The sequence below is a fragment of the Monodelphis domestica genome, chromosome 5, assembly GCF_027887165.1.
Source record: "Monodelphis domestica isolate mMonDom1 chromosome 5, mMonDom1.pri, whole genome shotgun sequence".
In the NCBI taxonomy this organism is placed as follows: Eukaryota; Metazoa; Chordata; class Mammalia; order Didelphimorphia; family Didelphidae; genus Monodelphis; species Monodelphis domestica.
Window position 1 is genome coordinate 288,257,054 of NC_077231.1, and position 25,839 is coordinate 288,282,892.

Genomic DNA, 25,839 nt, shown 5'->3' on the forward strand with positions numbered 1-25,839 from the left:
ATAAAAATGGAAAATATGCTGGGGTTCTTGAAATGTTTCTCAGTGAATCTAAGAGAACAGTTTTATGATACTCACACTTGGGAAACGTCTCCAAGTTGTGTTATCTCCTTCCAGGTATCTGCATCAAAGCCTTGATAAATTCCATTATTATTCACCACAATGAGAAGGATTGGCAAATTATGCCTGAAACAAAAGAGAGGAGATCAAACTTAGACGCTTGGGTTCACATCATAGCTCTTATGTGTTGACTATGCCTGTGTGAGTGCCTCTAGGCAAGACGCTTAACCTTCCCGGGCCTCAGTTTCCCCACCTGTAAAGTGAAGGCGTTGGACTAGATGACTCTGAGGGCTTTCCAGCCCTTGTGCTTCGACCGTAGGAAATAAAACTTTCATAATTCTATAGCTTCTCTCTAGGAAGGCGTTTTACCCAAGCATGGATACTGCCGTCAGACATACTTCCAGTCTTATTAGCTGGACCATCTCCGGGAGGGTCATCCTCCATGGCTTCATCCTGGTGCCCAGCGGGGTGACTCTGAATCCCCCAAGGCTAGGTCAGGGCAGCATGGGCTGGGGGGAGGGGCTCTATCCTGCGGTAGGTAAGAAAAGCTGGGGGGGGGGGGGGGGAGACATGCTCCTGCTTCTCAGGAGCAGCTTGTCTAAGATCGGGAAGTCCCCAGGCCAGCCGTGGGGGCACAAACCTTTCAGCTACAAGAACCTTCAGAGACAGCCTAGGCGTGTGCATGAGGGAAGAGGGGATATAAGAGAAGCTTCTTTGCCCCGGAAGTGCTTTACTCTCTGGTTAAGACAATGCAGTTATGGCCACATGACATCTCCTGAAGTTATTCTGGGGGTTCATAGAACATGAGACTTCCATTGTTTGTGCACAAATGCTCTAGAGTCCAGTTTATTTATAGCTAGTCAGTCACTGAGTCTATAAAACTGCAGAATTTTCTTGTCTCACTTTGTGGTAGATTATATTTACTGGAATTCTGGCCTTTCTCAGTTTTTCAATAGATTCAGGCTAGGAGGCCCCGCCTAACACTTGGGAAAAAAATCCTTTTTAAAGATATTTAGTCTTATATTTGTTAAATGCTCACGGCCTCTCCTTGGGAACTTCAAAGCTTTAGGTACAAACATTTTTTAAAAATCATTACGTACATAAATCCTGCATTAAGACGTGTTGCTAAGACTCTAAATGGAAGTATGAACAGATGAAATGTAGACTTACAAAATTATCCTACACAGTCTCGGTCTGGTTATAAATTGTGTTCTATAATCTCCTGGAAACTTTCCAAAAATAAAAATGGAAAACAATAGGAAAATGAATACCTCAGAAATAACCACTTGGTTGTCAACCTCGAGTAAGTACAGAATTATTATTAGTGGTCCATAAACGCACAAAAAAACTAAATATAACTTCCGTACACCCAAGAATAGTATTTTTAAAAATCATGTTTGTGATTATCAAAATAAAGTCCAATTATAAGTGAATAAACCTGACATTTTGGAAAAAATAATAATTATTTGCATATTGTTTTAAAAGTTTGCAAAGTCACATTTACATGTTTTGAAATAATGATGATTACTTAAATTTGAGTCCTATAGGACTTGAAAAGCCTATCACTGGAGGAAAAGGCATGCTATAATTTTGTGAGCTATCAGCATTTTTTGTGTGAAATCAAAGATAAAGTGATCAGGAGCATCTAGGTGGCACAGTATAGTCACAGGCCTACAGTTGAAAAGACTTGGGTTCAAATCTGGCCTCAGATACTTCCTACCTCTGTGACCCTGGGCAAGTCACTTAATCCCATTTGCCTAGTCCTTGCTTTTCTGTCTTAGAGTTGTTACCAAGAAAGTAAGAATTTTAAAAAAAGTAAAGTGATCCCCGACACATAGGATTGCTTTGTGCATGGTATTAGAACTTAGGGACCATAATATCAGGATTTTTATAGATTTTTTTTTTGCATGTGATGAAGCAGCATCACATAACACAGTATGTCTATACACGCATTAATTTTTCATATGCAGGAAAAACTGAAATGCCCCATTTTTACCTGCAGATAGTTTCCACCTCCATGCCTGAGAATCCAAAAGCACTGTCTCCTTCCACACAGACCACACGTTTTTCTGGATTTCTATCTTTAGCCACCACTGCAGCAGCAATAGCAAAGCCCAAACCAACTCCCATTGTCCCAAATGTGCCAGCATCCAGTCTACAGGGAAACAGCACAAATGATTTCCTTCCTCAAAAGAAGAATTAACTCTACAGAACACGGAGACTATATACAGCCTCATAATCGTTTGGATCTTGGCCAAAACTACTAAGAAACACTGTAAAAATCAGATAAATACATTCCAAGTCATTTTAGAACAAAGGCACAACTTTCAGACCGTCAAATGAAAAAAATTCCATGTGACTAACTAGATTTTTAAATTAGTTTTCACACAAGGTAGGAAACATATTTAAAACAAAAAATAATCTGATCTTAAAATTAAGTTTATATAAATGTAACATCTAAATAAAAATAATAAAATTGACGGTAGCATATAGACATTAAATCCCTGTTTTTGGAAATCTTCACACAAAAATACTTAAGAACATCAAGATACTTTTTGCTAAACATGCACAATCATCGGAAGCTTTAGTGGCTGTAAGTTAGTTTGTCAAATACATACGCATGCATGCACATAAATCACGGCAATTATCTTCAAAGAATGTTTTATTTTTTACCTATGACGAGGAAGGTAGTTTTGAAGCACAGTCCGTCCAATGTCCATAGTATTTGCTCCTTCACTTACTATAATACAGTTTCTTGGGAGCTGTCTTTGGATGTGGTGGAATACTGTGTAATAATTCATAGGCAAGGATTTTTGTGATGCTAATTCCTAAAAGGATTGGGAAAATCATTCAGGTAGGTTTATTAGTGGAGTAAGGAGTTGTGGGAATTAAAAAGCCAGTCAATAATGAGAGAATCAAAAGTTCACATTTGAGGTGCACTCCTTTTGGAGAGATCCTATTAGAGGATTCCATGGATAGCGATGAGTGTGTTCATAAAAGGCTGCCATGCCAGGAAGGTCCTGTGGGAGGACTCCATGTGGGGAATGCGCTTCTTTCTCACACCCACTCCTCCCACTAGGTGCTGGATATCTCCTCCCAACAAAATGCATTCATGCATTTATTGAGTATATACATATATAAGTACATGTAAACTGCATGAGGGCTGTTTATTTTCTCCTCTTAATACATTTTTGCTGATTGATGGACTCCTATGTGTAATAGATGCTATTACTAGAAGATTTACGGTAATAAGACACAGGCGTATCTGTAAAGAACAGCAGAGTGAGCACAAAACCAGGATACAAAGAGGGAAAGAACTATTTCCTCTCCTTGAACTAAGGTGCTTCCTAGTGGAAATCTGACTCATAAAAATGTGATGGAGGAAAAGCTTGAAGTTAGCTGTTATTAATTAAGCTGGAACTGATCAAAAATCTTAGGAGCAGTCACAAGAATGAATGAACTTGAAACTCCAGGGCTTATAATAATGGCTGACACGTGGTGCTCTGTTATTGTATTAGATTCCCCCAGCAGGCCTCTGAAGTTTTAATATTTACCCCTTTCTACAGGTGAGGAAACTGAGGTTCAAAGGGCTGACATCATTTTCCCCAAAATAGTTATAGGTGGGCACAAGTGGGACACAGGCTTCTAACCCCAAATCGAGTCAAGACCTCGTTACCTTAGATGCATCTTCATTGCTCTTCATTCGTTCTCTCAGTACCTTCCACCATTCAGTATCAGAAGAATATTGCCATGGCCTTTGGTTGAATTGCTCTAAAAGCTAAGAAATCATGGGGGTCTTTCCTCAGTTAAATAATCTTAAATTAAAATACTATCATAAAATACCTTTTTTACACTATACATAAGCAAAGGATAAACTATGGGAGTGGAAACACCGAGGAAAAGCAACTGCCTGAATACAGCGGTTGAGGGGACATGACAGAGGATAGACTCTAAATGAACACTCTAATGCAAATATTATCAACAAAGCAATGGGTTCAAATCAAGAAAACATGTAATGCCCAGTGGATTTACATGTCGGCTATGGGGGGTGGGGGGGAGGAAAAGAAAATGATCTATGTCTTTAACGAATAATGCTTGGAAATGATCAAATAAAATATATTTTAAAAAAATAAAATACCTTTTTATAGAATAACACACATATCACCTATAAGTTTTTTAAAGGGAAGTGACCAATTTTTCAAAAAATTTATAAAATAGGCAATTAATTATGTAAAGATATATAAATATACAAAAAGATTCCCTCCAGAGAGTGAGAGCCTTGTAGGACGGGGGCAGAGTACTGCTCCCTATTTTTCTATGCTTTCAGATTGGCCTATCAGAAAGTAAAGCAATCCCGACTCATCATGTACCCTCTAAGTCCACCCCTTCACACATAATCCCAGCAGTGGACAAGGTCTTGCTAACATCCCTAGGCAAATAGAGGGGCCCACAACGATGGGGAATAGCATTTAGTTTATACTTGTCTATCATGTAATCATGATAAAATACCACGACTTTGGTTATGACAAAAGGAGCATGGGGAAACCAACCCTTCTTACACAGAAGTTAAAATGTTGCTCTATCATGTTTTTTCCTAGAGGACCAAAAAGGACCATCTACAAAGGGAGAAAAGAATACCAAGTTTTGGCCATTCTCAAATTAGAGATTGTAAATCTGCATCAGTGGATTTTTTCTGCCTAAGGAAATATTGAAAGATCTTCCTAATGTTATTAAAGTATGTTTCTTTAAAGTTAAATTACATTTTTCAGGACACTGAATGACGAAATAATACTCTCTTTTGCACCAAAGGGTAAAATTTAAAAAAAAAAGAGAGAGAGAGAGAATTCACAGGTCACCATCGGAGAGAAATCCTAGTTAGAATACCAATAAATATAGTTACTACTCCAGAGCTCCAAAAGGAAATATTGCTGTACTCTTTTTCATGAATAGTTTCTAAAAATTCCCAATTTACACATAACTGTGAGTATGAAGAGCTCCAACTTCATATTGCCAAGTAAGTTACATTTTTTTTTTAAAACAAAAAATGTTAAGCCTCAAGAAAGGTTTTAAAGAACTGAATTTCTAACAGTGCCCATGTAAGGAAGCTAACACCTGAGGTCTTACCTGGGCAGTGACAGCATTTATATCACCTAACAGAGCCACGGCAGGCTTAACATTATTCCCCAGCTCTTCTGCACAGATATCAACCTACAAAGAGATGCTAATAGTGAGAAAACAAGTTCGTTCTTTGATAAATATAATAATTCAATCCGAACATTTATGGTCAGGTCCATGGGGTGGATGTTCAATATTCTTGAAGGCTTTCGGAGGCCACGAGTCCTCCTTTGAGTAGGTGATCTCTTAGCAAAAGGAAAAAACAACAACAAGCCTCTTATGACCATATAGCCATGACTGCTGAAGTAGCTCACTGTCCCTGAGGAGGACCTATTTTCTGTCACTCAGGATCTCCGCACTGACAGTGGTCAGTGTGATCGTTTCAAACCTGACTGGCACGAAGGTTTAATCGATTCTGTACAATTTCTACCCTACCACAACCAAGTAACAACTCAGCCTCATTTGGCTGAGGGCCAGAACTTCAGATGTCTGGAATACAGATACTGACCCCAAGAGAAAGTCATTTGGGAGAAGAAATTGAACATTTGGGAGGGCAATGAAGAATCTGTTTACATCTGGTACTTGAGCCAAGCCTTGGGATTTCAAGAGGGGAAGGTGAGGAAGGAAAGCAACCAGGCATCAAGGACAGCCCCAAGGCCTAAAGCATGTAGGCCAGTTTGGCTGGAACAAAGGGGTCATGAGGAGAAATCACAGGAAACAAGTCCAGGAAGATCGGTGGGAACCAGGCTGGGATGGGCTTTGAGTCACAGTCCACTGACTCAGCTTCATTTGATATAAAATTCTAAATGTTGACATGCTTCATTGTCTAGTTTAATATGATAGTATAAGAATGGGACTTCTAGAAACCTATATTTGGACAAATGACAAGTGCTATTAAGTTGGGGTGGGGGGGAGGTCTTGTGATTATGATGATGAATTATAAAGCAGTTCGAAACTTCTTGGGATAGAGGAAAACGTTCCTCATACTTCAATAGCCTCCAAGTACAATATACTAAATTAATATTCAGAATGATGGCCTGGAGTCATCAAGAAAAGATTAAGTTTTGTATAGTATATAGTATGGAAATGTCTATCTGAGAAAGGCAGTCATTGAAAGGAGTTAAAATTTGAAAAAAAATAACACTAAAAAAGGTAACTTATTTATTTGGGGAAAAATTACTTAAATGAAACATATTTGCTAGGAATATCATTACTATAATTATAACCTACTGTACTACTTAAAATAACAAACTTTGTAATCTAGAACATTTGCCAAATTAGAATTGAAGTCATCATTTTTGCTTAATCTAGCTTTTGGAAATTGTTCCAGTTTGTTAAAAGAAGGGGGACGGGGCGGGGGGGGGGGGCAGCTGGGTGGCTCAGTGGATTGAGGCCAGGCCTAGAGATGGAAGGTCCTAGGTTTAAATCTGGCCTCAGACACTTTCCAGCTGTGTGACCCTGGGCAAGTCACTTGACCCCCATTGCCTAGCCCTTGCCACTCTTCTGCCTTGGAGCCAATATTGGCTCCAAGGCAGAAGGTTAAGGGTCTTTAAAAAAAAAAGAAGGGGACCTATCTGAAAGGCATCTACCAACAACCAGCAGAAATTATGAGAAAATAGTGCAAGAAAGATCACATGGAGACTTCTCATTTAACTTTCTCTTCTATACAGACCTGGATTATCTGCACATTAACTCGGTATCTTGGAGGGAGTCCAAAATGCAAAATCCAGTTTAACCTGGCACCAAGTAATATGATTACATCAGCATGTTGCAAAGCCCTGGATAAAAGAATCAAGACACGAGATGTAACAAAAAGACCTCATTTTTCCAATACGAAAATAGTTACTCTCATTTGGAAAATCTAAACAAATACTTTGTTACTAGAGACGAGTCTAAAGACTATTTCTTCTTTCATTCTAAAACTATTTTATTAAAATTCATTTACCTGTAAAAGTGTCCTTTCTGACTATACTCTAAGTGAGGAAATAGTGGAGGTAACAGTAGCTCTTAGCTCTGCCTTTGAAAGTTATGAGGAGAGTACAATGAAACCATTTTTGTCAAGTGCTTTACAATCTTAAAATGCTATAGAATCTATAGAGACCAGAAAAAAGGTGACCAGATAACTTCAGTTGGAAAAAACCCTCAGCAGGCATCTAGTCCAGGCTATAGCTGAACAAAAATCCCGTCCAGCAGAGATAGCAAATGGTCACGCGGCCTCTGCGTGGAAACTGCCACTAAGAGGGTCCCGTAACGGCCCAATTTCACTTCTGAATCCTTCCCCTCGTTGCATGGCTTTGTCTTCTACCCAGCCCACACTGCTCTCCGCTATTTCTATGAATTTCCCCTAACCCTATTCTAGGGAGAAGCAGAAGCCGTCTCTTTGGTCTCCTCCATAACAAGCTTTCCAATATTCGATGACAGCGACTAGGAGTTCCTCGACCCCCGAGTCTTCTTTTTTCTCTAAGCTCAACATCCGGGGGTCCTTCAACGAACCCCCAGAAAACAAAATCTTGGGTCCCCTTGGAGGGTCGGCCCAAGACTCCTAGTTTAGGGATACGCCGTACACAAACTCGAAAAGCTCTTTGTTGGTCTCAGGACAGTCAGGATGCTTCCAAGGACTCTCCGTGTTAGTTTGTAGACAGGATACGGCCGACTCACGGCTCCCAAACACGATTTCCCTAAGCTCCCTCTACTTCCCTTTCTATGCATCATGCGGCACGTGCCATAGTCAAAGGACGCCTGTTTCCCTGAGCTGGGCTGCAGGGCGCAGGGTGAAAAAGGCAGCTGTGACTGAGCCGTTCTTCTAGTGACCTCTTCCTGCATGCACGGAGGCCCCAAGAACTCACACTGGTTGAACTGGAGGATTTACGCCCGGGCACCCACAAACCTAGATCTGGCTGCAGCCACACAGTTGGGGTGATCGTCAGGAACAACCCCTTTGCCCATGGGGGTGGGCAAAAACGGCAGCCCGCACTGCTCTACCAACGTCCTGATGTTCTCTTCAGCCTGGGCATACGCAGCGCCTAGAACAAGAAGCACAAGCTTGGGAACGCGCCTGGGGCAATTCAGAGAGACTGATACGTCCCAAGATGCTCTTCTCCCCTCACTTTTTGTTAAGCAGCCACGCCAGAGGGTCCTGACCCCCAACGAGCACAGGAGCTGCGGGGCGGGTTTGCCTGGCGCCTGCCTTTCCTTCTCAATCCCAGGGGCTCGCCGCCTTCACTCGGCAGCGTTGGCTTCCCAGCGGGAGCGGGGTGACGGCAGGCCCACCGCCCCTGGCGCTCCTACCGCTCTCAAGGCTTCCATCTAAAGCAAACTGTCCCTGTGATTTGGGAACGGCTTGTTGTCGTTGCCCCCATCACTCCTATCTCCAGTGTTTGCTGCCTGTTCTCCCTTTGCCCGAGCGCCTGTTCTGTCCCTCCGTCTTGTAGCCATCACGCCGTCCTGCTGGTGTCCGAGATGAACACACATCAGCTAGCTGCTGTTTGCCCAGGCCTGGATTTCTGGGCGAGAGTGCAGCCGAGGGCCTCCTCGCCAGCCCACCTGGTCCCCAAGACCGGACAGACGGGACCAGATCTGGGTCCCAAAGGCTCCGGAGGCCAGAGAGAGGGCTCAGGCCTCCTCTGAGGCCAGCTCTGGGGTCACGACGTGGCCGTGCTGCTTACAGGGGGGACGGCGCCGGGCAAGGTCCCAAAGTCCGTCTAATCGATGACTTTGTCCACAATTCCCCGCAAACCTAGTAAGGGAAGGGCCTTTAAACGCCCCTCGGAATTCACAGGGGGCCCCCCACGTGGTCAGCGGTTTGGAAGTCGCCGTCGGGCTTCCAAAGCCGAAGTAACTGCTCGGTGAATAAAGAGGCCCGGACGCCTCTGGACGGGCTTTGCTCCCTCGAAAGCCTGTTCGGCTTCAAACCCCCATTTCCTCCGTTACCTTTTCCAATGATGAGCAGGGGCTGCCTGGCCTTCTGGATGATGGAGGCTGCCGCGGCCACGGCAGCAGGATCCGCCACGGGGATCGGGGGTGGCCCGCAGCACTCCACATGCCTGCAAAAGAGGGTCCTCACTGTCAGAGCAGATAGAACAAAGGGGTCTTCAGCCCTCACGCCGTCACTGGCAGGGAAGCCGCGGGACGCTTGGACTGACCTACCCGCAGTTAGTGCCATTAAAGGCTCACTGAAGCGCGCTCTCATGTTCAGAGGGATTTGAGAGGGCTTGGATTTTTTATTCATGAAACAAAGGCAATAAGATCAAAATTGGTTTTAAGTAAAAATATACAATCCTCACCCAAAATAAGTTCAACGAGGCAGAAAGGACCGGAGGTTTTGCTCTCAGCTTTGTTCCTACCCACTTATTGCTGCCTAACCAGAGTCGCAGTCATTTTGTATGATTCTTCCACGGACAGAAGCACTCCTTGGAAAATGGGGGGCCCAGGAGGGGAACCAGCTTCCCTCAGGCATCTCCCCGCGCCGGGCCGGGCCCTGTGCTAAGCCCTTTACAAAGATGATCTCGGTGGATCCGTACAACAATCCCATTTTACGGTGGAAGAAAGGGATTTACGGGGAAAGCTCCCTTTTTCCGGGTCGCCAGTGCCATTTGGCAAGATGACCTCGACAGGCAAGCCGGCCTAGCGAAAGCAGCAGGGAGAGACGAGACAGAATGCTCGAGGCTGGCCCATGCTATTACGACACAGGGAAGCCGGGCTTAGCTGGATTAGCAAGGCATGCCAAGGGGGGCGGGCGACAGCTTGGGCCTGCACCACGCGGGCCCAAGTGGAGAGTCCAGAGGCAGCCTGAACCCCGGAAACAGCCGTGCCTCCCTCAGCCCTAGGCCCTGCCTCCAGTCTGAGGGGCGCAGTCACTGGGCAGAAGGCGTAGGCCGGCTTCTATGGACTGACAGGTAAGCCCCAGAACCCCAGAAGTGGCCGCCCCATCACATGGGCAGCACAAGGCCCCGGCATCACCGCCCTGGGAAGCAACCCCCGTGGAAATGAGGCCAGGGAACTGCTCCTGCTGCAGCCCCAGAGGAAAAGGGCGCTTTCCACCAAAGCCTTTGCTCGGCATTCTCAGACAGAGCCGGGAGAAGGGCAGGACCACCTCCTCGCCACCCGGGGACCCTCCCATCGGAGGCAGCGTGTGTCCTCTAGGAGCGGGGGGCGGCCTCACTGCTCTGGTCGGATCCCCAGCGCTTCTCAAAGGGGCTGTACACAGGAAGCGCTCCAGAAACGCTCGCTCATTCATTCACCAAGGACAGCCGGAGACTAAGCGGGCCCTGGGCCCGGCTCCTCGCACCAGCAGGAAAAGAAAGGAAGGCGGAAGCGACACAGCCTGGTTCATTGGGACGTTCAGTTTCTGAAGGTTGAAGCCAAAGGCAGCGGGAGGTGCTGAAAGGGGCCTGAATCACGCCGCCAGCCTGAGTCCAGAGCAGGCTCGGAGGGGGGGACGCCAAATCTTTGTTTCGTTCAGGAAACTCTCTATTTAGGCCTTCTACGACTCAGGACGCATCATTCCACCCAGGTGGGTGTGCGAAGCGGAGGGTCTCTCATGTGTCGTTACAGCCCGTCAGCATCACTCTGTACACACACACACACACACACACACACACACACACACACACCCCCGGAGGGAGGCTCTCTGCAGAGCTAGGTTGGCATTTTTTTCTTATCTTCTTAGTCTTATCTTCTGTCTTAGATTCACTACTGTGTGTTGGTTCCAAGGCAGAAGAGCGGTAAGGACTGAGCAATGGGGGTCAAGTGACTTGCTCAGGGTCACACAGCCGGGAAGTGTCTGAGGTCAGATTTGAACCCAGGCCCTCGTCTCTTGGCTTGGCTCTCAATCCACCTAGCCCCTCTAAGGTTGATGACATGTTCTTTTGATACAACTGGGTTTTTTTGTATTTCTCTGTATTTTATCTTCTGTATTTAGAAATATTATTCTGTACGGACCAGCCAACCCTCCTACTCTAAGCCGAGATCAAGTGCCCAAGTAGAACTTTGGGGGAGAATGCTAGTATTTCACATGGTATAACAACCCCGCCAGGGCTCTCAACTGGTATAATCAAAAATGGTTCGTCTAAGAAAACAAGAATTCACTTAGGGTTTGGGTATCTCTTTTCTAGTGATAATTAATTAGTGATTTACTCTTATTCTCTAAATGTTAAAATATTGCTTAATTTTACTGGAAAAAAAAGAATCAAGGTGCCCTTGCTATTTAAAAAAATCCTTTTAACCAAAAGTTGAACTCAAACCATTTGTATTGATCCCAGAATCTCAGGGCAAGAAAAGACAACACGAGATCCATTTTACAAGTGAAGACACTGAAAGCAGTCAAGTGACTTGCCCAAGATCTTCAATCTGACCCTGTCCTGGGTCCAAGGAGACACTCTCCTTGATGCAATCCTGCATTCATCTCGGGCTTTACACATTTAAACTCTGACATTCAAAATCATTGAAGTTATGGCCCTTCCATCATCTTCCCACAAAAAATGTGAAATGCTTACATGGAAATATAAATAATCAAATGAAGTTCAACCCTAGGCCAGGCTTAATTTAATTAAAAAAATAAGCTTAAAGGATTAAAGAAATTCTTTTTTTGTTAAGTTGCTATTTATTTCTAGCAAGGCTAACCCAATATTTGGAAACACTTTAATCAAATTATTAAACTTTCACCCTAACAATTACTCACTTTATAGAGCTGGCATTCACCTGTAAGTTCACAAAGTCTCCAGGTATGTCAACATAGCAGGCACCTGGTCGACCATAAATACTGGTTCTCACAGCCTAGATTTATTACAAAATAGTAGGAGCACGTATTAGTATTTAAACATCTGAATCTGCATTCTACTCCATCTGACGCTCACTTAAAGTTGTGAAATGAATCATTCTTTAGCCTTCCCAGCTATTGTACACCATGTTAGTAACACAGGTTTCATGCCCCGAATGAGAGCTCTTAGAAAGGTAACAAAACACACTGATTTAAAAATGAAGAAGACTAGTTATGGGTTGCACTTGGGCTTTAGACAAGCCCGATTTGGAGAGAAAAGGTAGCCTGTATTTGGATTGAAACCTGGAGTAAAACTAGGCAAAGAAGCTAGGAGGCACAGTGGTGAGAGCAGGGGCCTTGGAATCAGGAGAGCTGAGTCTGAACCCTGATGTATCAGATCTACTAGTTCAACCTGAAAAAGTCCCTTCATATCTCTCTGCCTCAGTTTTCTCATCTGTAAAATGGAGATGATAATCTGTCTCCCAGGGTTGTTTTGAGAATCAAATGAGTTAACATATATGTAAAAGGGGGGCAGCTGGGTAGCTCAGTAGATTGAGAGTCAGGTCTAGAGACGGGAGGTCCTAGGTTCAAATCTGGCCTCAGACACTTCCCAGCTGTGTGACCCTGGGCAAGTCACTTGACCCCCATTGCCTAGCCCGTACCACTCTTCTGCCTTGGAGCCAATACACAGTATTGACTCCAAGATGGAAGGTAAGAGTTTTAAAAAACAAAAACATTTTATGTAAAAGCACTCTGCAAACCTTAAAGTGTTATATAAATGCTGGCTATTATCAGTATCAATAGAGGTAGAGAGGGAAGGAATAAGCACTTCTATTGTACCTACTATATACAGGGCACAGTGCTAAGTGATTTATATACAAATGTTTTCTCATTTGATCCTCATAACAACCCTGAGAAGTGGGGCTGTTATTATCCCCATTTTACAGCTGAAGAAACTAAGGCAAACATATGGGGAAAATAAAGGGAAACATATTGGAACTAAAATTATTCTCCAGTGTACTACATACTAAAAAAAAGGGTCTTTTGATTTAGTTAAAAGATAGATCAATCTATATTACTTTGGTCTTAAACCTCATTTCCCATGATTTTTATTCTTAGAAATGACCGAATGCCACATGATTCTCAAGGTTCTCCTGCCACCATAAAATTGTATTTTTGCCTCCAAAGCAATGTTTTTTATGTCGTGTCTGGGACAGAGGGAGCTGTAGCTTTTCAGGTGTGTGAATGAGTCTCTGTGGCTCAGTGCTTAGAGTCTGCTTAATATGGAATTGCATATATCAGGGTTAGTTATTAGCATCTCCTTTGTTTTAAAGAGGTTTATCATTTATCTCAACTCTTCTCTCAACCATAAAGGATACTCCCAAAATGAAAGATATATCCAGGAGCCACGAAAAGAGAAGAAAATGGTTTTTCATGTGCAATTTTTGTTCTCCAAAGGATAAACATCTTTAAAATATGCAACAGGTAACGAATAGTCTATGAAAAATAATGCAATTTTGAACTGTCTGGCAATGTTCCCATTTGTTTTATTGTACTAACTAGAATATAATACTTAGGACAATAACAAGCAAGATTTCAAGCATTAAAAATAAATAACCAAAACATTATGGCTAGCTTATAATTATATACTATACCTTTTCAATCACAAAAGGAATAGCTTCTATGCTGCTTGGCCTGGCAGACAGTTTGCTGTATAACCTACAAGCTTCGACCTATAGATCAAAAAAAAAATTCAAATTCAATCCACATAAAAAAGTTAATAATCATGGGCTTCTAATATAGGATCAAGCTAGAGAATAGTGGCTAAGGCTCAAATAAACAGTTGCTAGGGGTCCACTTCGGATCTTTGGAGGAGGGGGGCCTGGGATCAAATCCTGTCTTTACTTATGGCCTCTACGTCCCTGGGCAGCCATCCAGGGCATCAGTTTCCTTATCTGTAAGACTGACGGTCACTTTTACAGAACTCCACGCTTCTAAAACATACAACTAAATCATGAGAAAGGCAAGTACGAAAGACTACGAAAATAGAGTAGGGTCCTCACGTCTGCCCATTCCTGAGGTTAACCATGGGCAAAAGTGGAATTAAGAGCGACAGAGTTGCTCCAAATCATCAGCTTTACTCTTTCTTCCAGTCACCAAAGTCCAGCTCCACAGAGCCTGCTTCAGGTGCCTTCAGGGCCCTGGGAACAAATTGTCCTCCTCAGCCAAGGGGAGTCTTCCGTGCTTGGGGTAGACGCTCCCTCCCGTCCCAATCCGCCAGCAGGTTTGTGGCCCCCACTGGGTGCCTTCACCAGTGTGTGACCACTGGGTGGGCTACAGCTGCCTGGAGCCACAGCCCCCCAAAGGGCTGGCCCTTCCTGAACACCCGCACGCCCCGAGAGTGCCGACAGTCCTGCCTAACAACGTACAGTGTGCTTTATCGGTACTCTATCAGGTGTCATAATGGCTTAAACTTTGTGACGTGGAGGAGACATGGACAAGAAAGTCTCCTCCGGGATGGGCCGGCAGCTCCCTGCTCCTCTCCGCAGACACCTTCTCTGCCCGGATCACCGCGTCTGCCCAGGCCCTCTTGGCTGCTCCCATCCGCCATGTTCCTTGCTGGTGCTCTGAGGGATATGCGCATCCTTAACGCTCAGACACAAATCTATCCCAAGCCTGGCAGCCAGGGAGCAGCACTGGGAGAATGTTGGCGTTCTACAAAGGCCTGGGGAGGCTTGGAACTGAAGGAAGCATGGCGGGCTCCCCCGGGCAATCCAGGGTCTTCAGCTGTGCCTGTCTCGGGTCGTCTCCAGACACACATCCTCATGGGCCAGGCTGCCCATCCAGGCTGGGCAAGACACCCCCGCGATGCACTGGGCCTTCCCTGGATGGATGCTCATGCTGGCTTCTTTAGAGAAGCTCCGGATTTCTTCCAAGAGTTTCTTAAAGTAGCGGCCACCACCGGGTCATCCACAAATGAGCTTGGGAGGACCTCACCGTGCCCAGAGAATCCCTCTTGTCTTCTGCAGCCCAGCCACAAGCGCCTTTGGAGAGCAGAGACCATCATCTGATATGCAAGATCAGAAAGCCATTCAACAGGGTTTCTTCTGCTATTTCTTTAGTGGACTCTCAGGCAGCCAACAGATGTAACAGAATATTAGTCAGAGAGGATCCACCAGGGATTTGAAATCTTCTGGAATGCAAGGACCCCTCTTTATCACCAATATGTCTTGAATGCCCCACATATAAGAAGAGCTATACCCTTAATACTATGTATTGATTCTAAGGCAGAAGGGTAATAAGAGCAAGGCAATGGGGGTTAAGTGACTTGCCCAGGGTCACACAACCAGCTAGGAAGTGTCTGAGGCCAGATTTGAACCTAGATCCTCTTGTCCCTGGGCAAGGCTCTCTATCTACTGAGTCACCTAACTGTCCCCTTCCAGTAATATTTTAAAATCAATTTGTATTTACAAGAGCATCTACACACATTTGAAAAATAGCTAACACACACACACACACACACACACACACACTCACACACATATGTGTGTGTATATATACACATATAAATAAACCATATCTATTCAGGCCCCAGGAGACAGAGTTACTTATTTATGACTTGTGCCCCTTTTTCCATGGACTTCATTGTGGGGGTTGGGGGGAAAGGGGAGCATTCTTCAGCCAGAGACCAAGAATGCCATCCATCCATAATACCAAATTTGATACTGAACTCTTCATGAAGCATCTTATGGCCAAGTACCTGAGGAAACTCCTGAAAGGCTCCCATCATTTCTTGATTAGTGTCAGAAGAACCACCAACAACAAGCAGAGGCCTGAAATAAAACATTTAAAACAAAGATAAGCTTCCTAAAATTTCCCCAGTGGTTGATTTTAATAAGAACGATAAAAAAGAACAGTCAAGGTGAAAGTTTTGCACTAATTACATCAAACCCAAGTAAGTGGATGAATGATAATAGAGGCCCAAGGTAAAATGGAGAAGGCCTTGGGGACTATGACCAAACCTTGGGACAGGAGACGGGAGAACAGTCCCAAGTCTCATGTAGTCCTCAGAGCCAGACTGAGCATTAGAAGGAAACTTCGAAACAATGGAGCACAAACCCACATTTTACAAGTGAGAAACCAGAATCTCAGTGGCCTAAAGAGAGTAGAGAAGATGTGAACACAGGTCCTCCGATTCCAAAGCCAGTGCTTCCGAAATCCTCTCCAATCCAGTGAAAATCAAACAAAATCAAAATGCTACCCAAGGAGCACAGAATAGAATTGTTCACGGTTCTTGAAATGTATTGGCTCAGTGCTGTGAGGATCTTAAAGCCCCAAAGGTCACTCTATGACTAACTAGGGCATTTTCTTTGCAGTGTCTTTACTATCCCCAGGAGGAGTCATCTCTTACATCCTGACTCACAGGCTACCAGTCTAGCTCAGGCCCTCATCAATTCTCATTATACTACTGCAGGGGCCTCTTCTTTGGTCCCTCTGTCCCAAGTCTCTATTCTCCAACTCCTGTTGTTAGTATAAAGTACCCAAAGTGACATGCTTGAGAAAAGGCCTGATTGGGTCCCTCCCCAGCCCAATAGGTTCTAGCGACTCCCCATTCTGCTGTTTGGTATTTAAAACCCTTCGTGGCCTGGCCAGGAGCTACCTTTCTGGTCTTTATTCTATTCTGCTACCCCTTCCTGCATCCCTTGGTCCAGTCACAGTGGCCTTGTTGACGTGTCTCACACATACTATTCCCTACCACATCTCTGTCCCTTTCCACTTATTGTCCCCATGCCAGGAATGCCTTGGCTACTCAGGTGGCTTCCTCGGATCACTCCCTCAAGGCCCAGCTCCTGTGCCTTCTTCTAGGTTATGAAGGCTTTCTTGGCCCTGCTCCCCCACCAGCGGCCAGGGTCTTCCTCTCCAAATCGCCTCATATGTATCTGTCTCCTCCTGTAATGCGTTCACTGAGGGTAAGTAAGGGCTGTTTCATTTTTGTCTCGGTGACCCTGGAACCCAGGGACGGCTTAATATATCTTATCCGACAGCTCTTCTAAGAAGTCTATCAGTAATAGCGGTCCACCGTGTCCCAAGAGAATGGGGAGACGACCGCTCAGAAAGTGAAGGACGGCTCTGGTTCTGAACAGCTGGAGTCGCTTAGAGATTTTCCCCTATACGCCTGCACATATATATATATATATATATATATATATATATATATATATATATATATATAACTATGATTTTGCCTTCTAAATCTAGGAGAAGAAATGTACTCCCTCTTCTACACGAGGACTCTACAAATACTCAGAGAAAGCCAGCAACTCCTCCCAGCAATTGTTTCTTCGCCAAGCTACGTGTCCTCAATTCCTTCAACTGAGCAGCAGAAGGCATCCTTTCTGGTCCTGTCATCCTCTTCCTTGGGCCGTGCTCTAGTTTACCACTGTCCTTCCCAAAATGCGACACTGAATACAAAACTTCAGCTGTACTAGGAAAAAGAATTCTCACCAGGGAAGAGAAGAGCAGGATTAAACATCCTTTTCTCTGGCTGCTATTCTTTTACTTAAGCCGTCTAGGATTAAGTAAGTTATTTTTTATTGCAAAAAGGATCATGCTGGTGACTCATCCAGAGCTTCCAATACATTGAAAACTGCAGATATTTTCACATAAATGGTTGTACAGTAAGCAGCCCCACATACACACACACACATGCACACACTCTCCTATGCTGCACAACCAACAAGTGTACAAGCTGTACATTAATGTTACTGGGGTTGAGCCTAGTCCTATTAGCTCTCTCCCCAGCTTTGGCTATTTGATCATTCTGATAAGCATGTCTGAATCAAAGTAACTGAAAAAGATATGGACTATAACAAGGCCAAAGACAGATCCTGGAGACACAACACTAGAGACTTTCTTTACTAGCCTCCTCCTATCTGAAAGATATTCTTTGACCTTTAAAGCAATTTACTCCCTTATTTTCATTAACAATTTTGATTTTACATTACATTCATTTTCAAATATGTCACTTTCTCTTCCCTTAACCAGAAAATCATACCCTGCAACAAAGATTAAAAAAGGAAGAAAAGGGGGCAGCTGGGTGTCTCAGTGGGTTGAGAGCCAGGTTTGAGAGGGGAGGTCATAGGTTCCAATCTGTCCCGAGACACTTCTTGGCTGTATGACCCTGGGCTAGTCACTTAATCCCCATGGCCCAGCCCTTATCCCTCTTCTGCTTTAGAATCAATACATAGTATTGATTCCAAGATGGAAGATAAGGGGTTAAAAAAAGAGGAGGAAAAGAGATTATAACGACTTGTACAAAAATATTAATAGCTGCATTCTTTGTTGTGGCAAAAAACTGGAAAATGAGGGGATGCCCTTCAATTGGAGAATGGCTGAACAAACTGTGGTATATGCTGGTGATGGAATACTACTGTGCTAAAAGGAATAATAAAGTGGAGGGATTCCATGGGAACTAGAACAACATCCAGGAAGTGATGCAGAGTGAGAGGAGCAGAACCAGGAGACATTGTACACAGAGACAGATACATTGTAGCACGATCAAATGTAACTGACTTTGCTACTAGCAGCAATGCAATGATCCAGGACAATTCTGAGAGACTTATGAGAAAGAACGCTATCTACATCCAGAGAAAGAACTGTGGGAATAGAAACACAGAAGAAAAACAACTGCTTGATCACAGGAATCGATGGGGATATGACTGGGGATATAGACTCTAAATGATCACCTTGGTGCAATTATCAATAATAGGGAAATAGGTCTTGATCAATGATACATGTAAAACCTAGTGGAATTGCATGTTGGCTACCAGGGGGAGGGAGAAGGGGAGGAGGGGAGGGAAAGAATATGAATCATGGAATCATGGAAAAATATTCTAAATTAATTAATTAAATAGGAATTTTCAATTAAAAAAAAAGAGGGGGGAAAAAGCAGTTCAACAAAACTGAGGAGCACATTAACCACATCTTAGAGTATGTGCAATCTGACCAATCAACAGGCCTCTTCCCCCCCCACCCAGAGTAAAAAAGGTAACCTCTCTCTCCCCTCGCTTTCGAGGTGTAAATATAACAAGACAATTTCTAATATCATCCTTATAGAAGCCAAGCCTGTCCCAATGATCCACAATATTCAGTCTGGGTTTTTTGCTGTTTACATTGTTGGAGTCTTTAGAAGTTGCTTTTCTGGTTCTGCCTGCTTCCCTCTTTAGCAGATCATCTATTCCTGTTCTTTTTTTAGTTCCCGTCTCTACCAGCTCTGACTTCTGAAGCTAGAATGGTTCTTCCTATCACAGAATTGATGATGCCACCAAAACTTTCCTATAATTTAGAGCTAGAAGTTATGATCTGTTCTAACCCCCATCCTACACCTAGAGAAACCCAAGTGCATCTTCTCAGGATGTCATTTTCACATCTCAATTGGTTGATGAATTTCTGGATGGCTTTCTTCATACTATGATCCCTTTCCTTCTTATTCAAATCATTTGCACCATTAAAATGTTGTTCTTGTGTTTTCCATTATTTCTGGGAAGGTTCTGAGGTCTCTTAAGTCTAGGACTCACTTTAACCCTGAATTCTCTGAAACTTGTATTGGAAAAAAAAAAGTCTGATATGAATGAGCCTGCCTCCTCCTCTGCAAATTAAGGAGACTAAAAGAGATCTCTTGAAGATTGTGCATTTTAAAATGGAACTGAACCCTATTTGTTTTGATAATTTGGAAAACTTGTATTTTGTGAATTTTGAATATTTGGTATTTTCTTTGTACCTATCTCACAGAAAAAACTGTATTAGTGACCTGTATTGACTTGATTTGCATTTTGGGACTTTTTGTGGATATTTTTGTATTTTCTTCAATGTATTATTGATTTTAAACCTCATTTGCACTCACACTATGGACCATGGCTAAGGTAAGAGGAAATGCATCTAAATTCTTGGGTAAGAACCTTTATATTCTACCCCTCCTCAAGTGACACTGATTGTAGATATTGTAGGATATACTTTTGATTGTCACTAGTCATAGGAGATATATATTTTTTTAATTTTTAGCACATTTTTTATAATTGCATATGCAATTTAATTTTCCTAAGCACATGTCATCTATCTAAATTGAAAGATTTTAGATTATTACACTTGTGTAGGTTTACTATGTCCTTTAGTTCTAACTATAACTGCCTGCCCAAAAAGCCTTAGATTAGTGAAACTCTCATTAGTATTTAAATATTAAGGGGCTTAGTGCACAGACCTGATCTCCACAGTGCCAAAGAAGTACGTATTTAACCTGAATGGTGCCAAAAGAGCACACAGGTCAAAAAGAGAAACCAATCCTGCTAGGATTGCTGAGACTTATTGAGACTTCTATGCCAATAAAAGGAGGACTTGAACCTAGTGTGAGACTCGAGGTTGAGGCGCTTAACGTATGTTAAGATGCAGGACTCCTATCACACTCCTTGTGAAATTTATATCAAGTACCTAACAATTGGTTATTCTGGCTCCATATTCTATCCCTGAGAAGAAATGACAAAAGAAGAACTCTATTGAACCAAAGAATAAAAATCTGGTCCCTTTTCCTAACTTTCTTGCTGTGGTGGTTGACTGTGGTCCTTGTCGGACATGGATTACTTTAATTAGGCATTATTCAAAATCCTGTTCTAATTTTCTGTTTTTCCCTTATTTAGAATTTTTCCATATAAAATTTAGGATTGGATATTTCAAAATTTCATCCAATAGTTATTTGGCTTTTTTTTTGTGCTATTTTCCTGATGATTTTAATTGGAAGTGATTCATATGCCTCATGTCTCAGACATGTTTCCCTGTGTGATTTCCTTGTTTTCTTGATATCCTCCTTGGGGGGTGGGAGAGAATGTGTTTTTAATTCATATGAAAAGAATTTAAGTCATTTTAGGGAAAGAAATGTGCTGCCTCCTGTGAAAACTGCACGCTACTCCAAGAGATCCTGAGAGAAAACTCAAATACACAAAAATTGAACTTTGGGGGGTTAAAAATTCACTTGTTTGGTTAAAAAAAAATGCATTTGTTTTTGTTAAAAATTCATTTGTTTTATATACACATGTATATATATATATATATATAGTTGTGAAGAAGGGGACTGCCCCAATTTTTTTGGTAAAAAACCGCCAAATGTTTTATTTTCTTTGTTATAAAAATTGTTGCCATTTCCCCCTTGTATTGATGTATATAACCTTTATTTTGATTGTAATTGTAAATTTATTTATGTTTGTTTTGATCCATTGGGGAGACTGGTCTTCCAAAGGATCACAGGGAGAAATGTGCATTTTAAAATGGAACTGAACCCTGAGAGGCTACATTTTCCAGGACTCTCTACCCCAAAGTCCTCAGACACATCCCACTTCCTTTGTGAAAGGTGTCTGAGAAAGCATAACAGAAGAGAGAAGTGTGGGTTTTTGTACCTTTTTCCTGAAAAGTTCCTTTTGCCCTGGAGGCCCTCTTCCCCAGAGCACCTTTTTTTCCTCAAGAAGAGTCTTTTGCCCTGGAGACCCTCTTTGAGTCTTTTGCACTCGGGAGCTTTGGTCCCTGCATAACCACTGGAGATCTAATTTTCTCTAGCTTTCCCAAACCTTTCTTTTCCTAGCCCAAATAAAGCTATCTAACCATCCCTAGAATCTGGCTTGATTTAATTTCATTCCCTAGCCTAGTTATAGTTAAGAAAGCAAGCCTGGTCGATTTCCCTACCGGGACTGGGGTGTCCCAGCTTCCTTCCTTTCCCTTTTCCCCTCCAAATGTCCCTTCCACAAGATCCATTCCTGTTCCCTGCCAGTATCAGATTTATAGTGTCTTTCTGTCTAAGGACCTCGGTGCTTTCACACACCCATACTCATTCATTCACTTTACCTTCCTCACTGGGGCGTTTATTTTGCACTGATGGCAAGATCTTAGCACCAAGAATGTCCAGACTTTCTCAAGACCGTAGACTAATCCCAGCCCCCAAACCTGTGGAGACCATGGGCAGGGGGACTGGTGTCCACTCTCCCGAGGAGTAAGGATAAAAAATGTAGGCTGAAAAAAAGGCAAAATTTAAACTGGATTACCAACAGTTCATGTTTGCATTTGCCATCCCAGCCAGCGCATGGACGAGACCTGGCCCAGAAACCACAAGGCAAACGCCTGGCCTAGAAACAAAACAGAATGAATTAGAGGATTGTATAGATATATGTGTATAGACACACACACTAGCACATACAGAGAGGGCGTTGATTGTAATAAAGACGAAACCACTTCAGAAGTCAGTGCACGAATCTCCATAGGAATTTCAGAGGGATCCATTAAAACCTCTTTGGGGCCTTTTCGGCTCTATTTCTACGCCATTAGGAACGAGAGAGCACAGCAGGATCTGGGGATGCGGTTACGCTGATCGCTAGAGTGCAGGTTCCCCGAGAGCCGGGGTTTTAGTTTTCTCTCTGTGTCTCCTGGCCTGGCACAAAGCATCCTTCACTGCATCCCCTTTGGGCTAGGTTTGTCACGGTGACAGAACTTGAATGCCTCGTATGCTCTCAGGATCGTGTTCCTGACATTCTATAATCCGGAACACAAGCAGGCTCCAAGGTGGACCCAATTACGTCGGAGCGAAATCCAATGCGCATTGGTGATCTGCGGCTGAACTTCTTCATGGAAGAAAGGAGTCTGTTTTGTCCACCGATTGCCAGGTAAATAGACCGCTAGAGCTCAGAGGCAGAGGAATTCTGGAGGGTAACGTCAGTGCTACCTGAGCTGGATGCTGACACGAGGGGGCAGCAGAGTGGCTAAAGTGTTGGACTGGAGGCAGGAAGGCATGGGTTCGAATCTCGCCTCTTAAGCTAACTGGCGTGAGTTTGCAAAGTGCTTTATAGATTCTTTCCCTTGAACCCCGAGAGGCCCCATTTCAGAGGTAAGGAGACTGAAGCTGAGCATTAGACCAGGATCCCACAGCTCAGAAGTAGCCGAGGCAAGATTTGAACTTTAGCTACAAATAGCACGTTCACAGAGGGAGATGGAAGTTTATCCAGGTCCGTCTCTATAGCGGAATGATCTCTTCAAGGTCCTGCAGAACGGACCCCTGGAGACGAGCTGACATGGACACCGGAGCCAAGAGCCCCGGAAGGGACCCAGAAATTCTTGTGCCTCACCAGCTCCATCGGAGCGTGTTTTAGGTGCCCCTGGTGTAGGCGGTGTCGTTCCACAACGCCCCTGGGAGGCGGGATAGACACCCGCCATACAGGGCAGGCATCACCAACATTCGCCAAACGTAGTGCTGCGGCGTACAAGAAGCAAAAGGGCATCCCGGCCTCACAGGGCTCACAATCTAGGGGAGGGAGGGCAGCCAGGAAGCCCACGGGGGACTCCGCGGGGTGACCCTGGGCCAGTCACTTGACCCCAACTGCCCAGCCCTGGCCCTGACTGTGCTAAGACAGAAGGCAAGGGTTTAAAAGACCTGTAAGGGGAAGAGGACGGGCAAACAGGCACAGGCAAAGCGAGCTCTCTACAGGGAGTACCAGAAATGATCATGAGGAGAGAAGTGCTGGAATGGAGGGGTTGGGAGGGACTTCCCCGTAGAAGACGGGATCTTAACAGAGACTTACAGGGAGCCCGAAGGTGGGGGTGAGGAGAGAGCGTGCCCCAGGCATGGGGGCAGCCGGAGAGAATGCCCACAGCCCAGAGATGGACGGTTTTGTTGGTGGAACTGCGAGAAGACGGAAGAAAATGTGCCAGGAGGAGGGTGGAGGAAGACTGGAAGGTCAGGAAGTTGGGTTCTGAAGAGCCTTGAATGCCAAACTGAGGCTCTTGAACTTGCCTGGGAGGCAACAGAGAGTCAGTGGAGTTAATGGAGTAAAAGGGGGCCGTGAACAGACTGGACTCTAGGAACAGCACTTTCGCGGCTGCGGAGATAGGCAGAGCCCCGGCAGCGCTGGCGATGGCTCAGGGTGAGGAAGCGGGGGTCTGGCCCAGCGAGGAGGCTGCTGCCTGGCAGCAGCCTGGAGAGGGGCTGAGAGCTGTGCTGAGTGCAGACTGGTCCTTGGGCCATGAGCCTGGGAACCAGGGAGGAAGGGTTTGGGGGAAAGAGAATGAATGACATTCTGTGCATGCTGAGCTTAAGGGATTTACGGGGGGTGCCGGGAAAGGTGCCTGAAAAGAAGCTGGGCAGGACGGCCGGAGCGGGGAGCCACGGGAGCTGCGGACGGCAGAAGAGGAGAGCCAGGTGCGAGCGCGGAGAAAGGGAAAGGCAGGCAGAGAGAAAACCAGGAGAGAGCTGAGGGCGGGAAGGGGGGAGGGGGACAGAAAGGCCAGCCCGGGTGGAATGAGAGGGCCATCCGGTGTGGACGGCCTCGAGGAGCTGAGCGACAGCAGGCAAAGGAGGCACGGCCAAGGGTGGGCAGGGATGGAAGGTGCTGCGCCTTCCAGCAGGAGGGAGAGGGAAGGGGCAGAGGAAGGCAAGCGGTGGCAGGGATAGCGTGGAATAAGATCCATGGAACAAGCGGAGGCTTGGCTGGGAAGGAGGGCGGCCACTTGCTGAGGGGCAGGAGAAAAGGCCCCGCCGGGCCCCTAAAGGAGGAGGGAGGCTGGCTAGGGGGTGTGCTTGGGATTCTGGGATCTCTAGATTGCATGCAGGGCAGGCTGGCCGGGAAGGCAGGAAGTGCCAGGCCTGGTCCCTGAGCCTCGGTCAGACCAAACGGCTGGACAATGGCGCCCCTTTGGGCACCCCGGGGGAGTGTCCAGAGAGCGGAAACCAGGACGGTGAAAGACCTGGCGTGGATAAGGCGCTGCTGACAGACGTTGGCTTTGAAGAAGAAAGTCTCTGCCAAAGGTCTGAGGGGCAGCCGTGGGAAGAGACTAGAGAACAGCACCAGAAGCATCCACGGATGCACGTGTGAAAGAGGCAACTTCAGGTCAGGCTGTCAACAACCTCCCCCTAAGGAGAGCCTCCAAAGGGAGGGCCGGAGCTCAGAAACGCTCGGCCTCCCTCCCGGAGGCCAGAGGACGGACCGGGACGGTCCCGAAGGCCCCTTCTGAAGCTCAGCTCCGGACTTGTTTGATGTGTATTTGATAGGCCAGATTCACACAGGAGGCCGAGCCTTCCACCAGGAAGCGTACGGAGGCCTTGGGGGAGTTGTTAAGAGTGAATAAAGAGCGCCAAGGCTAGAGTGTCAATCGGGAGATTATTATCTCGGCAAGACGGAACAAGGGCCTCCCCTGGGGCAGGACTCCTCCGAGCAGTAAGCAGAGTCAAGAGGCATGCCAGGAGCTGGTGAAGTAGGACAAGGGGGAGGCTATGGGAGGACTTGAAGTTAAAAATCTGGTAACTGGGAGAAAGGGGGCCCCTGCCCTTGGGTGATGTATTTTAAACCCTCAAATAGTTTAAAATCATCAAGAAAAATGGGAAAAAATGGAAAAGATTAAAACAATAGATCTTGCAGGCAGCTGGATGGCTCAGTGGATGGAGAGCCAGGCCTAGAGACAGGAGGTCCTGGTTCAAATGTGGCCTCAGACACTTCCCAGCTGGGTGACCCTGGGCAAGTCACCTACCCCCCACTGCCTAACCCGTACCACTTTCCGTCTTAGAGCCAATACACAGTATTAATTCTGAGATGGAAGGGGAGGGTTTAAAAAAAACAGTTGCTCTCTCTTCGAGGCTGCATAATTTGATTTAGTGTGGAAACCTGTCGAGCTACATTATTGTCAGTGGCATTATGAGAAATAATTCATCAGGAAATTAACTCCTTTTGCCTAGTTCGAGCTCAGGATGGCTCATAAGAGAAGGCTGGTGAGTCGCCTGATGGAAAAAGACTCCTTCATTTCTTGCTATACCCGTTTACTACCTTACCCAGAGTGACTGCTTCACCCAGCCCTCAGCACTGAGCTTCAATACAGGTAATGCATCCACT

General features: G+C 45.0%; 1 protein-coding gene across 1 annotated transcript in view; it reads right to left on the reverse strand.

The window, feature by feature from the left end:
* The window catches only part of HACL1 (2-hydroxyacyl-CoA lyase 1), a 38,464-nt gene that overhangs the window by 9,936 nt on the left and 2,689 nt on the right, over window positions 1–25,839 (reverse strand). Inside the window, exons 4-15 of the mRNA XM_056800266.1 lie at window positions 22,012–22,092; window positions 15,690–15,762; window positions 13,585–13,662; window positions 11,852–11,946; window positions 9,103–9,215; window positions 8,060–8,195; window positions 6,845–6,950; window positions 5,182–5,265; window positions 3,734–3,835; window positions 2,731–2,885; window positions 2,054–2,212; window positions 76–183 (exon numbers count right to left, since the gene is read on the reverse strand). Coding sequence (XP_056656244.1) covers window positions 76–183; window positions 2,054–2,212; window positions 2,731–2,885; window positions 3,734–3,835; window positions 5,182–5,265; window positions 6,845–6,950; window positions 8,060–8,195; window positions 9,103–9,215; window positions 11,852–11,946; window positions 13,585–13,662; window positions 15,690–15,762; window positions 22,012–22,092 — 1,290 coding nt within the window. The remainder of the gene's footprint in view (window positions 1–75; window positions 184–2,053; window positions 2,213–2,730; window positions 2,886–3,733; window positions 3,836–5,181; window positions 5,266–6,844; window positions 6,951–8,059; window positions 8,196–9,102; window positions 9,216–11,851; window positions 11,947–13,584; window positions 13,663–15,689; window positions 15,763–22,011; window positions 22,093–25,839) is intronic.